Raw genomic sequence first — 14,738 nt, forward strand, 5'->3', positions numbered from 1 at the left:
TTGATAAACTAGCTGGAGCTTATTTTTTAGTTTATAAGCTCTACTTTTTTTTTTCATAAGCTACTAAAAGTAGCTTATTTTTTCAGAACTTATGATTTTCATAAGCTCTACTTTTTTTCTCTACCAAACGAAGCTTATGACTTAAAGCTTATTAAAATCATAAGCTTAAACTCCTATAAGCTGCATAAGCTCAACAATCTCGTCACCCAAACACGCCCTTAAACTTTACCCTGAAATGGCAAGATAACATTTCACACCAACGGTTCCTCCCCAATCCCCATCACACATGTCTCCGGCGACGATGCCCCCCAATCAGTCTCTGTTCTCCGGCAACAATGGCGACTCTTTACCAACATCCGAAGCTAAGGATTCGATGAATAAACGGAAATGGATTGTTATCGACGACGACGAAGAAAACCTACCCAAATCCGACGATGAAATCGAAGAAGAAGACATTGAAATCGATGTGAAACCGATTGGAATTGTAGTTAGGGTTTCTGGTGAAGGACAATTCATAAAGAATCATTTCACAGGGTTTCAAGCTGATGCCATTTCTTACAACCTCGTAACTCATTTTTACCCTTTTTTTTCTTTTCTTTTATTTATTTCTTACTAATTAATAATTAATAATTAATTAATTATATCTTTCATTATCTGAGAATGTATAAATTAGAACCACACTAAATTTAGGAATTTTTGGGTGAATTCAATCAATTCATAAATGAATGGTTCAAATGAGAAACAAAATAAGGTTGAAAGTCACAAATTTAGCTCATATTTTATTCATATGCACTTTTGAACATTTCATATCACTTCATTATGTGAATTAAAAGCTATGTTTATAATTTTAATGTTTATTAAACTTTGAATTTGAACTTCCATGAATATTGTGAATGGAAATATTTGTGGTGCTAGTTTGATTTGCTGAACATAACTATATGAAATGTATTGTTGTATGTTTTTAATCTTCAAAGTAAAATTGTACTCCCACTATTTTTAGAATATTTGAAAAATTAAAATCAACGATATTTAATCAATTTCTCACTTTGTTGAGCTTGCAGGAGGATACTGTGCTAGTGAGTCCTCAAGGGAGTAGCTTCAACGTCAAGCCCTCCGTGGTTATAATTAAGGTTCTCACTATCATTCGACATATATTTTCTTAATATTTATTTCCAGAAATACACAGATATATTGGTACCTGGGAATCAGTCTGGGCTGATGTAAAACTATCTGAATCTGAATATTTATGAAATTCTGGTATTGCCGCCAGTTTATTTTGCGTTAATGTGGTGATCATCAAGTTGCAATTTTTAAATCCAGTCCATTTACTTATAATTGAGTCGATTTAGGTTATCTACCATCTCTAATGGGTCAAAATTGATGAAGTATACAGCTCCCCTTATTCCTTTTTAACTAAATAATGTAGGTGATTGAAATGTTGAAATGATATGAGTTTTGTAAAAATGTTTAACATGCTAATTGTTACTAGGCTCTTTTAAAAAATTTAGAGACAAAAAGTAATTAGGCCAACCTGAACCATAACTAAACTTATGCACATTGTATACGTTTATGTGTAACAGGATATAACTGCAACGCAAGATGGGAATGTTACTGTAATTGGGCAGACGTTTTATCGGCCGGAGCTAGCAGAAAAGGAAAATGGGGAAAACTGGAAAACAAGTGAAGCAAGAGAACTTTTCTATAGTTTTGATAAGGATGAGTTTCCAGCTGATGCTGTCATGCACAAATGTGTGGTACATTTTGTTCCACCTGACAAGAAGATCCCAAGTGCTAAAGAACATCCCGGTTTCATTGTCCGAAACGTCTACAATTTGACATCTAAGAAACTCAGTGGGCTATTGGACACAAATTATGCAGCTTCTCAACGAAATGAAATTGATGTTCTCATAAAGAAAACATTTGATCGGATTCCGAATTGGAAAGAATGGATCAGAAGCTAAGAAAGCAGTTCCATTCGAAAGGAACCTCTGATTTAGAAGTTATATTTCCTATTTAAAAAAATTGGTTATCGTATGTAGTATCCCATCTATTTATTAGGATGATTATTGGCACATATAGCTCAATTTGGATTATTGGATCTTGTTCTTAGAAGTTTGGTTTAACAGATCAATGTTAAAATGAGTAAAGTGCGAAACTAAAAAGCAGAGTGAAGCATGGAACCGAAATGGCTGTATGGTTTAAACAATATACCCAAGTATGCACATGCTTAATCTGGTCAGATGATTATTTTATAAGCATAGTTACAGAAACATTTCACGTTACAGTCTAGTTAGTTTTGACTTTTGACTAGTTAGTTTTAAAGATAGACCCATTTAAAAACTTATCCCATGGTCAGTTTACAATCGCATGAGATGACTTCATGAACCATAGTTACATAGTATTAATGGATGAATGTTCATTCTATTAACTTCATCAGAGCCCAGCTCTTCACCCTTTTTCCTTTCTTTCTCAAGCAACTAGTAGCACTAACAAATGGGAAGAAACACTTGTATATTTAGTTGATATATTTGTACCACGCAATAATTAATTAATATAGTGGGTCAAATTTAATTGAAAAAGTATGACATGGTTGAGAATGTTTAATCCTGGTGAGAAAGAGCCCGGGTGAAAAAGTGTATATGTGGGAGCTAGTCCTTGTGAGGAAATTTGTCATAGTTGGAAGCACTCTAATACACACACTAAAAAAAACAAAGTCGAATTGACTTTGATGAAAATGTAGTAATCCACCAATTACTCAATGGGCTTGATTTGGCCTATAATACTTTTTATTAGATCAAACATTTTAACTGAGTTCTAAACATACACATTTTGAAATCTTATACAACCAATGCGTTGTAACATATCAAATTTGGTCAATCCAAGTCTCATAATTTTCTTGTTAGAAAGTAATTTTGCATGTTTGCCTTCCTATTGTTTCCATAAAGATTCTAAACATTCTATGCAAAGTTTAAGATCAAAACATTATGAAAAGTTCAATCTTCTTAAAATACAGTGAATCAAGTCTACAAGGGAAAAGAACTTGCGTACGACTCAACTGTCTTTCAAAAAATACAAACTTACAAAGTATAACTAGATGTTTCTTACCATTGCCGGAAAATTTGCCAAACCCACATGTGATCTCTCAAGTATGCTTCCCTTATGGCTCTTAAATGTCCGCAGCAAGAAAATTATCAGATAATGTCACCTGCAAAATTATATCAAGTTGTCATATTGCTTACTACAAAGCATGATGAAAAGAATACAAATTTATAGTTGAAAGGGTGGATGATGTTACAAGTTACAAAGTCTTTCCATCCTCTTTGTTATTATGGTTCAAAGGTAGATTTAAATATTTGTCGGAAAAAAAATTAAAAAAAAAATTGAGGATATCATGTCATCCTCTTAGGGTTTTGAAATACAAAAGAAACACTTACCTTCTGGCCTAATTTGAAAGGAGGAAGACCCTTGTAAGGGCATGTATTGCACCTGAACGCATCACCTAAACCGCACTGCATTTCAACAAGAAAACAAATGTTATCAGATGCAGAAGAATGATAACTAATAATCAAAAAACTTAACCGGGCCGATATCCACTTCACAAATGTAGCCTAATTAAGCTTAACTAGTTCAGGCTCGGACCAGTTTTTAACCAAGACTACAAGTGGCTGCTTTGATCAACTTACTAGTAAACGGTCGATTGGAGTGGTGTTTAATTTTCAACGGGTCAAACAAGTATATACAGAAAATATCTTAAATGGGTATGGGAAAAATGGATCAAACGAACCAAGTTTATTTCTAATACGTTAAAGATAAACGGCACTAAATCATTTTAGTCAACAAGTTAGATTAATGATGCAACAGGGGAACATACACTGCCACATGATGACTGTGGATTTTCAAGCTGGTCAAGGGTGACTCCCAACTTTTCTACTTTATCCTCTTGTTCAGCGCGTCCACAAACGCAGTTCTTGCATGCTTTCCTAGTGCTTCCAACTTCACAATCTCCAACTGAAAGTACAACAATGTAAAAAACATTTAGTATGGTTTTTCTCAATTTATCCTTTTGATGTTCTGTTTTATACATATATAGAATAATATTTGCTTTAAACCACATTAAAAAAAAAAACCTATAAATGCTTTAAGATATATTGTTGAACCAATGAGAATTTCCTGTTCAAATTTTCCATATCCTAAAATTACTATTAGTATTGTATGTACAATAAACAATCTGAATTACACCAAGAATGCGTTGTAAATAAGGATATCAAGCCATAACCCCTCCATATCAGAATATTGCAACATTTCCGTCTTTTTGACATAATAGTTTCAATCAAGATTTCATCTTTTTCATTTATTTAATTAATAATTATTATAAATAATGATCAATATTTATTTATTGGTACATAGCATCACTTGATTTGATCGATAACTAGAGGGTCGCGTAATGTAGAGGCCATGATAAACTGATATATAATTTTAATTGACACATTACGATTACGATACTGATGTTAGTCGACAAGGTTACCTACTTTATTACTGCCAAAGTATAATCTAGATATATCAGTGTCACTGACAAGCAAACATCTTCGTTTAGAACGTCCCAGTTAATCTAATAATATACCAAAGGACCATTGGCTTAACAATATTGAGGTAACCCATCAACCTTGAGATTGTGGGTTCAAATCCTGGGGTGGGACTATGTGTAAATATTCGTGGATATTCGTGATATGTGTGTGTGTGTGTGTTTTTAACTTTAAAAAAAAAAAAACTAATAATATCTACAAAAAAAAAAAAGTCAATCTTATGGCCTACCAGGTGGGAGCTTGGGCTTCTTTAAATCTTCTTCAGATAAGAGACTATCCTCATCAATAAGATCCATATCATCAATAAGCTCTACTTTTGGTAAGCTTTTCACCGGCTTCTTAAGAGAAAAAGATGAACCTATCTTCCAAGAAGGCTTCTTTCCCTTTACCTGTTGACAAGATGAACCAAACACATTTACAAGATATCCATTTGACCATTTCACAATTTCATATCTCCGTTGTGTAAGAAAGGTGTCAACAACATAACTTCTCATTTGCTTAATGTCTAGAGGATCATGATGTCACACACACATTGGATAACGGAGGGAAGTGGTCCAAATAATCAAAAATGTAATATTTCTGGGCTAAAATAAGACTGTTGGTTATAACCAAAAACTTGCTGGAATAAGTGGCCGGTCAGGTTAGGTAGTGGTCAAACAGATATATTTTAGGTACGACTCGGGTTGGTTGACCCCCAAACAACTTTTGTACAAAAATAACTTTGTTATGGAATAATTAGTGTGTCAATTGTTAAATAACCTAAATCTAATTGACCCATCCATTAGTAAATAGATCAACAATTGCCACAGCTACTGTATATGTATTTGTTTAAAGTTTTACTTACCCCAAAGGACTGTAGACCTTCAGATAGCACCTCTGCCATCCGAACAACCTCAATATCCGAAAATCCTGCAACTAATAACTTGCGCTCAAGGGAGGACGTGGTCTGCATAACAGTTAATAATTGGAAAAAAAAAATAATCAATATTAAAACCCAAGTGAAATTTCACTATGATAAAGGGAAAAAAAATTACATTTGCTTTAGAAGCATTTAAAGTTTGGTGAACAAATATATCTCCACCAGGCTTCAACACCCGAGAAAATTCCTGAAACAACTTGTCACTCGGAAACTCTTCTGATCTACCCATGGTTATGATAAAATCCACAGATGATGGGTCCACTGGCAAAGAACCTGTTATAAATGACATAAAATATGAGACAAATGGAATAGGTAAATTGAATATAAGCTCTATAAGAATAAGGCCCCGTTTGGTTCACGAAAAGGAATTTGATGGAACTGGAATTGAATTCCTTAAACCGCTCCGTTTGGTTGACATATTTAGGAAGAAATTTAATTCCTTGACATGTTGAGATTCCTTCATCTATGGAATGTTCATTCCTTCAAGATGATCTATGAAAGATCAAAAACCTCAAATATTTACATTTATATTTTATGTACATTTCGAAACGCATTTTCGCAGCGCGTTTTTGATTCGCGAATATGAAAAATTCAATTGGAAATGCTGAGTCTGAAAATAAAAATGAAAATTAGAAAAGTAAAATTTTTTGTATAACTTTTTTAGTTATTTTATATAATGGAATTCAATTCCATTTTATGTCAATAAAAAAACACATTTTTTCACATTCCATTCCATGGAATTTATCAATTCCAATTCCTTCGGAGTCCAATTCCTTTGGCACATTCAATTCCTTCCAAAAACATTATTCCAACCAAACAGGGCCTAAGATCCATTAGTAACACTAAGCAATAAGTTAACTAAAAAGCGAAGAAAGAAAGGTACTTAGTGATGAAGCTTGAGTGATAATAAGGGGATTAATCTTTTCAACTGCTTCATTCTTGATCATTCTTACAGCATTTAGCACTTCATGAAGAGGCATCACAACATTCTCTATGAGTGCTAATACAGTACCTTCCACCCCATGTGTGCCCTACATATTTGATAAAACAAGTCAATAAAATTGAATTGTATGTATCCAGGGGCAGAAACAGAGTGGGGCGCTCGCCCCTGTGGACTTGAAATTTTCGGGCCTAAAATTTTGGATTTATATATTTTGACCCCAAAGCCTCCATATTTGCCCTCAAAGTCTCCATATTTTGCCCAAAAGCCTCCATATTTGCCTCCAAACTATCGTAGCACAATAGTTTGGAACAAAATAGTAGCATAATTCACCCCATAGTCAGAAAAAAAAATTCTGATTCGCAAATGAAAACTTATAATCGTAAACAATGGTGTCAAAGAGTAATTTATTCCTTGACATCAATAATTGTTATCATTAGGTCTAGGTTTAGTGCTTTCATGACCTAACTACTTTAACTCAAAAGATGAAGATAGTAATGTAAAATTACAAACAAAAACAGAATAATTATTGTATAAATTGCTTTTAAAAGGATAGGAATTAAGAGAATAAACGGAATTAAAGTCGGAGCTCACCATTAGATCACAACTAAAATAGCTTCTGTTAAGCTGAGCAGTACGGAGAAAAAAGAATAACTGATCTGTGAGATTATTAGTAGATATAAGTACCAAGTACCAAGGTTAAATAGGGTTAGTAATAAAGTATAAGTAATTGAAAAAGTTACCGGAAAATGAAAATTAATAGCGGCGGTGATTGATGAAGAATGGAGGTTTTTGTGAGGAAAAAGATAACCACTTTCTGAATTTGTACGCTACCGCGGCATGAATTAAGGAGGGCTTAACACGTGTAGTAAAATACGGAGTATATCAAGTGCTCACGACATGTTAACGCAGGGTAGCCTAAAACCCAAAATATAATTATAATTTAAATATACAAACGCAGATATAAACAAATTAGGGTCCATAGCTCAGTGGTAGAGCATTTGACTGCAGATCAAGAGGTCACCGGTTCGAACCCGGTTGGGCCCTTACTAACTTTATTTTGATATTACCACAAGTTATCATTCAGGAATGGTTTGCTTTGTCTTTTAAGAAGAATTTGCTTTTTGATTCAATTGCTTTATGTCTTTTATTTGGTATAGTGGTCGAGGTAAAAAAGATGTAAATTGAAACTTTTAACTAGCTATGCCATTGTAATTTTTGTTCTTTCCTAGCTTCTTGCTAGAAAGCTTTTACTATAATAACGTTGAAGTTGTCCTAAAAAGAAGAGAGAAGGAAAAAAAAAAACATAGAAGAAGTTCACCAGCTGAAATAAATAATCCGTTCCAATCCACCAAAGATTTTTGTATTAACAAGAAGAAAAAAAAGGGCATACATCCCTTCTGAAACAAGGGTAAACATGTCATTACACCACCCCTAAGTAAAACTCAAGACAAATCAACCAACCAATATTACCAAAAAAGTATTGCAAAGAATGCTTCATTAAACAAACAAATCAAAACCCTTTTCTGCCCAAACTGTAATTTTCTGCTTGCATATCATCAAGTTTCGGTTTTCATACCGAACCCCCATTTGGCCTATTTTCTGTATATCGTCAAGGGCGAATATACCAGTCTCAAATACAATCAAGCGGTATTATATTTTTCTTCAAGAACCGAACCTTCTCTGAGTGCGATTTGTGCTTCGTTTTCCCTCCCCAACGCAAATAAAGCAGCAGCTTGTAAATAAGATGCGATATGCCAAATAGGTGATATCACTTGTGCTTGTACAGCATCGTTAAGTGCTTCTTGTGGCAGATCACTCATTAAATGTGACAAGCTTCGGCGTGCAAAGACTGTTGGCGAGACCATTGTTCCGACTTCAATGAACTGCACACCAATACAACATTATACAAAAACGATAATCAAGATTTTCTTAAAATTAAGAAAAACTTTAGGCAATTCAATGGTTCTGAGAAAAATGGCTCAGTGGTTGGGCCCCAAACTCACTGTGAGAGGTCGTAGATTCAACTCTTGGGGTGACCAGGGATGGTTTGGGAAACGGTCACGGATTGTTCCGGATAGGCTGCGTACATCAAAGATAAAAAAACTCGCCCTCTCGGATAATCCGAACAGGAAAAACCTCGTAAGTTTTACATGGTTCTAAGAGGTTTAGCATACAAGAATACATTCGTATATTAGTATAGGATAAGATTGTGTATCGTGTGAGTCTAAAACTACAGGTGCACTTTGGCCCAAATAGTATCAAACCGAGTCCACAAAGTAGAGGATCCCAAGTGGTTCGAATCAATGATATGTTTATCACAGGTTGCCAATAAGCATGCAAAGCAACTTTTCGGACAGTTTAAAACAAGTTGATTTTACCCATTTTTCTATTTCATGGCGTATATATGATCATAGATATAAAACGATATGGACTAAAGGAAAAAACTGAGCTTTCAAAGGAGACGACAAACCTGTGTATAAAAGTCTATTGCAGCTTTGAACTCTTTATGGCGAAAAGCCGAGTCCCCTTTCTTCTTTGAGTTCAATGTGTCGTGTATCTGATTAGTCCACATACCAAAAGAAAGCTGCAAGCCATCAAAAAGTCAAAGTCAAACACACCCTTATTCAAAAAGTTAAAATACAACCAAAAAAACAACAAACCTCAGTTGCAGCACCCTCATCATCTTTGTAACCCAACTTCTCGAGAAGTCCATGTATGAACGTTAAATCCATTCTTAAGCAGGCTTCTCCAAGTGGCGTTAAAGGCATAGTGGACCCACCTTGTGGCATACCCATTAACACGTGAGATGGCACCTGCATAGAGAACGAGGGGCATATAAGTAAATTTAGCTTTTTTTCTTAAATTATAAAAAAGCAGTCTCATAATGAAGATATTTACACCCCGTTGTAGCGATTTATAATATAAAAACAACTGTTAATGCATCCAATGTAGTCTTCTTCTTTTTTTTTTTTTATGCTAGGGTTGGTTATACACTTAAACCCTGTAAAAATTCTTGCATCCAAGACTAACTGTAGACCGTGAAAACATTGTAAGCTGAAAAAGTTAATGTGATCTAATGATGTAATAACATGAATTACCTCGGTTTCCTTTTGTACAGGAATCAAAGCAGAAACCAATGACTTTGGGTTTGGCCGCTCACGGGGCTCATATTGCAAACACCTTGAGGCTAAGCGTACTAATTCGGTTCCATCATCATTAGAGAATTGACCTTCCAAGCAAGAGTCAGTCAGCATTTGAAGATTCCGGTCTCTTATCAAATCAAGGGCCTGATGGATTCACATAATATCTCAAGTATCAGATAAAAAATGTATCAAACATATATGTAATATAACTAAATATATTTCCATATTGGTATGGCGCATGTATTCGAAGTTGGAAGTGCACAACACATACATGGCTAGGTGGAATATGCTTCCCACTTAGAAGGTCGAGTAAAAGGGTGCCGAAACTGTACATAACACTTTCTGGTGTAACCCTCCCTACACAAAAAAATTAAATAAATAAATAAATATCAGGAGTTCAAGATCATGATATCACACAATAAAAACTACAAAAAAAGAAACACACCTAACAAAAAGTTACCCATTTCAACCTGAGCTCATTACCCATAAAAGAAATGTTTTTACATTTTTAAAAATAATTACTACTCGTTTGACTAGATGAAAAAGATATAAATACCAGTCCTCAGATATTCGGGAGGGGTGAAAGCTAAGTTTGTACTGTAACTTTTTCCGTCCCTACTGTTCTTCATCAACCCAAAGCAAGAAAGTCTTGGATTTGCATCCTACAAAACATTTCGAAAGCACGCACGTTAAATTATTACTTGTATTTATTTGTAATAAAATTATTAATGAAGCCGGACAAAATCAACTTGTACAAGTAGCAACTGAAGCAAGAAAGGATAGAATCATACTTCGTCAAAGACTATTCTATAGGCGTTAAGGTCATGATAAAGAGCACGTCCTTTGTTCGTACAATATTCTAGAGCTTCTGCGAGATATAAAGCCACCCGTAACCGCATTGCCCATTGCATAGGTTGTGTTTCCCCTGTTTCAAGATTGAAACTTTTTGATTACATTCCTTAAAATGTCATGCTTAACTTACTCAAAAAATTATCTTTTTACTAACTTACAATGAAATAGGTGTTTAGCAAGGGTATCATGTGGCATAAACTCAGCAACAAGTAATCTTTCATCACCTTCACAGCAACAACCAAGCAGATTGGCTAATCTCGGGTTTCGAAGCTGACCAACCGCTCTTGCTTCTTCCTGTCATCGTACAGAAACAATTTTATATCTCGACAATTAGTTATCTTACAGTTTCTCCTTAATGTGATACTTATAATTTTATGTAAATAATTTAGTATTATTTTATTTACCAGAAACTGCCTCGAATCAGGCCAGGCAGATCTATTGAATCGTTTGACAGCAATGCGTCTCTGGTTAGCCAATTTCCCTTTGTACACAACATTAGGCGCTTTTTCGCCGTGTTCAGAGACGATATTTTCAACCGCAAAACCAGATGTAGCAGTCCTGAGTTGGTCAACCGAAAATTCGCGAAATACGGGTAAATCACTTGCCTCACCCGGCTCATTATCTGTAAAACATCAGTAAATCATATTAACCGCACTTAGAGATAACAAATTAACCCACTTATGAACAATTGAGTCAATTTGGGATATATATTATCTAACAAATTGAGCTAAAAAACAGGTCAACTACGTCGATCAAACTTGCAAAAAGTGAACGCATCCTAGTATATATGTTTATTATACAGAAAACAGGTCACTAGATTATTTTGATATAATAATATATTTGTACTTTTGCAGACATAGCTGTCGTGAATTATTAACAAAACATGTCTACAAATAAAGACAAAAAGAGTTTTGTGTAACCCAACCTGGACTATACCCAAAACTGCTGTTTTGACCCGGACCCATTATAACATGTTACCCAACCCATATGACCTGCCCATTTTGGCGTCATCTAACCACAACATTTTCGTATATGAACAAGCAATTTGACGTACCAACATTACCAGCTTGAGCTATCGCTCCATCTTGTACAGTATCGCAACACGAGCACAGCCTAGAAAACTCACAGCCCATGATTTCAAAGTAGCTGCCGGTTGTTGAATTCTACTTGAAATCTTTGAATTGAATATTTTTGAATATATATAAATATATAAATATAAATATGATAAAGCTTCACAAGTAATTTATCGAGCTTCTCAGTCACTCAAAACTCCGTGTTTCGACATAATTTAACATCAAAGTACCTGGTAATTGCATCATAATTACAAATAAGACCGGACTGCAAATATTTTTAAATAACGGACTTCTTGAAAAGCTCCAAAGCTCAAAATAAGTACACATTATAAGTTACACTATTAAGTTATCATATCCTTGCAAAAATCATTATGTTATTCTACTTTTAAACACTTTGGAACAACATTATTTTGCATTCATTTAGCAAATTTCTATAAATAGCAGTAAACATTAGGCTGCAGTAACCGAAACTTTGTAAGGGTTTCATTGTTGAACGAGTTACGAGCCCATATTTCGAAACACTGCAAATTTGAAAAAACATTCATGAACACAAACAAAACAGGCTATAAGGATCTAAATAATCCAAACGTTTATCTTGCTTACAGCATACAAAGCAACACGAATTTAAATTGACAGTTCACGAGATAACGAAGCATTTACATACAAGTTTCATTAATATTGATAAATGTAGAATGCCTTATAACAAAATTTGTGAAGTTAGCAGAAATTGGTAACTTGCAATTACATAAATTTAATTAGGGTTTCAGATTTTCAAACCCGGGTACTTCCTAAACTTCAAAATACCTCAAGAGCACGTACAGATTACAGATTTAAATGATCAAAAAAATATAAAAGGTATAAGCTTTGTCCAAATCTATACTATTTATTTCATTATGAGCAACAAATGCAGTAAACCCAATAAGTAAATCATGTAAACAGTAATATTCAACAAACTACAAGTTCAATAATCTAAGTAGGGCTTTCAACCTTAAACCCAAATCAGCTCAAGTTTAACACCAAACTAAAACAACCCAAGTTCAAAATAGCCAAAAAATCATATCACATCAGTAACATTAAAAAAAGAATACAAACCTTTTGCTTGAAATTACAAGAACACCAGCAGATTCATGGATAGACCCACTTGGGTCAAAAAGAATTAAAGAGTAAAATGGTCTCTCTTCAAGATTTAATCTTTCTTTCTCTCTCTTGAATGAAATGAATGAATCAGAGATCAAGAAAAGAAACCGAGTTGAAATAGGAAATCTTGAAATATATTGTTTGTTTTTTATAAATATAAATATAAATATAATATAATATACAATATACAATACAATTTTATAATATACATGTATACATTATATATAATACGTATATTACTAGTGAAATGACCCGTAGAACCACGGGTTTGTTTAAAAGAAACAATATAATGATATACTGTAGATATTAAGTGAATGTAAATACTAAATTCGTTTAGTTTAATGACCTGTGGGACCACTGATTTCAACAAAGAAACTTGTCGTTGTTAACTTAGTAGAATAAATGAACCACATTCATTTTCCTACCACATTCCTCTAATTGTCATTACAACTGCTATTTTTCTTATCATAAATGGTACTTATTTAACATTAAAAGAGAGATTGAAAATACCTGGTTCAACCTCGTAAAAATCATGATTATTTTTTAATTCTTCTATCATACTACGTATATACATTCATTTTAAATAGTCACAATATGATATGACGTATGTTATCGATTTTCAGATTCTTGTTGTTTAACAAACATACAATAATAAAACATTCAAGGTGTGATAAATTTCATCATCAAACAACGCATAAAAGGGAATAATTCTTTGAAAAAACATTAACAATGACAAGGTTTGTACCTGCTTTTTGAAAACAAAAGGTTATTGGATAATATGGCGAAGATCAAGAAAAATAGCTGTAAATGTTTGTACATATTGAGAAAAATAGTTGTGATAATATATGGCGGAGATGCTCCGAGATATATATTTATAAACCAATAATACCGTATTAAATATTAAATAATATTTTATTAATTATTTTTGCCTTCCAAATCGGCATTCATATATTATCGGCATTTATTTATTTTTATTTTGTATCTTTTTTAATTAGAATTAATATTAATATTAATATAAAATAAAAACATCATCATTATTAAAATTAAAGTGTAATTAGTGAAAGGATAGCATAATCATTTTAGAGCTTTATATTTGTTTTTATTTTGTATCTTTTCTAATTAGAATTAATATAAATATTAATATAAAATAATGACATCAACAGTATGAAAATTAAAGGGTAATTAGTGAAATGATGACATTATCATTTTAGAGTTTTATATATCTGAAACAGAAAAGTACGGAGTAATAAGTTATTTAAGTTATTAAGTAATTAGTTACTATAAGGACAACTTTATCTAATTATAAAATACTTAGGATTAATGACATCATCTAAATGACCTATATTTTTTTCTTTTTATTTTTGATTTTTTCTTAACAAAGGAATTAGCCTAATAATGATATCATCATTATAAGATTTTAATAGAAACTATATATAGATAAATACTTATAATTTAATTAATAATTTATTAATCCGTCTCAATTTAATAATAGTAATTCGTACTATATTTCCTTATTTTATTTTATATGTATTAAATTAATAGTTCATTTTCATAAAACTATACTTAGTATATATATACAAATACATATTTTTTACATGTAAAAACAAAAGAATAAATAAAAAGTAGAAAATATTGTGAGATAATGACATTTATTAAATTGTATATCTTTTATCCGTGAACGTTTAATTATATATATATATATATATATATATATATATATATATATATATATATATATATATATATATATATATATATATATATATATATATATATATATATATTACTAATACTAACCTATATTTATAATGGTATGGTATGCATTATATTATACAATGTGCATAATTTTTATATTTTTTTATACTTATGTATATAAAAGCCAACAAATGAATATGGTGATTCAAAAAAGGAATAGTAATAAACAAAATAATGTATAATTTATTTATATTTTATATTTTAATATATAATTATATTATATATTTATTGGGAGGTGATTCTCACACGTCACCTTTTGATTCATCTACATTTTTATCTCATAAATTCATAGTTTTACTCCTAAATTAATCTAGGGAGTTAAACTTATATTAT

At 32.4% G+C, this 14,738-nt stretch overlaps 3 protein-coding genes and 1 non-coding gene across 5 annotated transcripts; 2 read left to right on the forward strand and 2 right to left on the reverse strand.

Moving 5' to 3' along the window:
• The first annotated feature begins 215 nt into the window (after positions 1–215).
• LOC139843995 (protein REPRESSOR OF VERNALIZATION 1-like) lies at positions 216–2,219 on the forward strand. Its single transcript, XM_071834193.1, has 3 exons — positions 216–565; positions 1,062–1,130; positions 1,581–2,219. The coding sequence occupies exons 1-3, from the start codon at positions 287–289 to the stop codon at positions 1,959–1,961; spliced, it is 729 nt and encodes a 242-aa protein (XP_071690294.1). The 5' UTR covers positions 216–286; the 3' UTR covers positions 1,962–2,219.
• A 763-nt stretch (positions 2,220–2,982) lies between these two features.
• LOC139840299 (anamorsin homolog) lies at positions 2,983–7,273 on the reverse strand. Its single transcript, XM_071830562.1, has 9 exons — positions 7,186–7,273; positions 7,037–7,101; positions 6,386–6,533; positions 5,618–5,775; positions 5,428–5,529; positions 4,813–4,972; positions 3,872–4,008; positions 3,435–3,509; positions 2,983–3,205 (listed from the first exon to the last, which is right to left on the reverse strand). The coding sequence occupies exons 2-9, from the start codon at positions 7,037–7,039 to the stop codon at positions 3,167–3,169; spliced, it is 822 nt and encodes a 273-aa protein (XP_071686663.1). The 5' UTR covers positions 7,040–7,101; positions 7,186–7,273; the 3' UTR covers positions 2,983–3,166.
• Positions 7,274–7,417: 144 nt separating this feature from the next.
• On the forward strand, positions 7,418–7,489 carry TRNAC-GCA (transfer RNA cysteine (anticodon GCA)). Its single transcript has one exon. It is a non-coding gene; the product is annotated as a tRNA-Cys (tRNA).
• A 278-nt stretch (positions 7,490–7,767) lies between these two features.
• LOC139839647 (serine/threonine-protein kinase BSK7-like) lies at positions 7,768–12,756 on the reverse strand. 2 transcript variants are annotated; one of them, XM_071829772.1, is made up of 11 exons: positions 12,606–12,756; positions 11,495–11,743; positions 10,845–11,062; positions 10,599–10,734; positions 10,380–10,513; positions 10,145–10,250; positions 9,860–9,945; positions 9,544–9,732; positions 9,106–9,258; positions 8,916–9,029; positions 7,768–8,328 (listed from the first exon to the last, which is right to left on the reverse strand). In XM_071829772.1, the coding sequence occupies exons 2-11, from the start codon at positions 11,571–11,573 to the stop codon at positions 8,086–8,088; spliced, it is 1,458 nt and encodes a 485-aa protein (XP_071685873.1). In that variant the 5' UTR covers positions 11,574–11,743; positions 12,606–12,756; the 3' UTR covers positions 7,768–8,085. The 2 variants fall into 2 exon arrangements, with proteins under 2 accessions (XP_071685873.1, XP_071685874.1); XM_071829773.1 differs by having other exon boundaries at positions 11,495–11,614; positions 12,606–12,750.
• Between the last annotated feature and the right edge of the window lie 1,982 nt (positions 12,757–14,738).

Source organism: Rutidosis leptorrhynchoides, chromosome 4, assembly GCF_046630445.1.
Source record: "Rutidosis leptorrhynchoides isolate AG116_Rl617_1_P2 chromosome 4, CSIRO_AGI_Rlap_v1, whole genome shotgun sequence".
Classification (NCBI taxonomy): domain Eukaryota; kingdom Viridiplantae; phylum Streptophyta; class Magnoliopsida; order Asterales; family Asteraceae; genus Rutidosis; species Rutidosis leptorrhynchoides.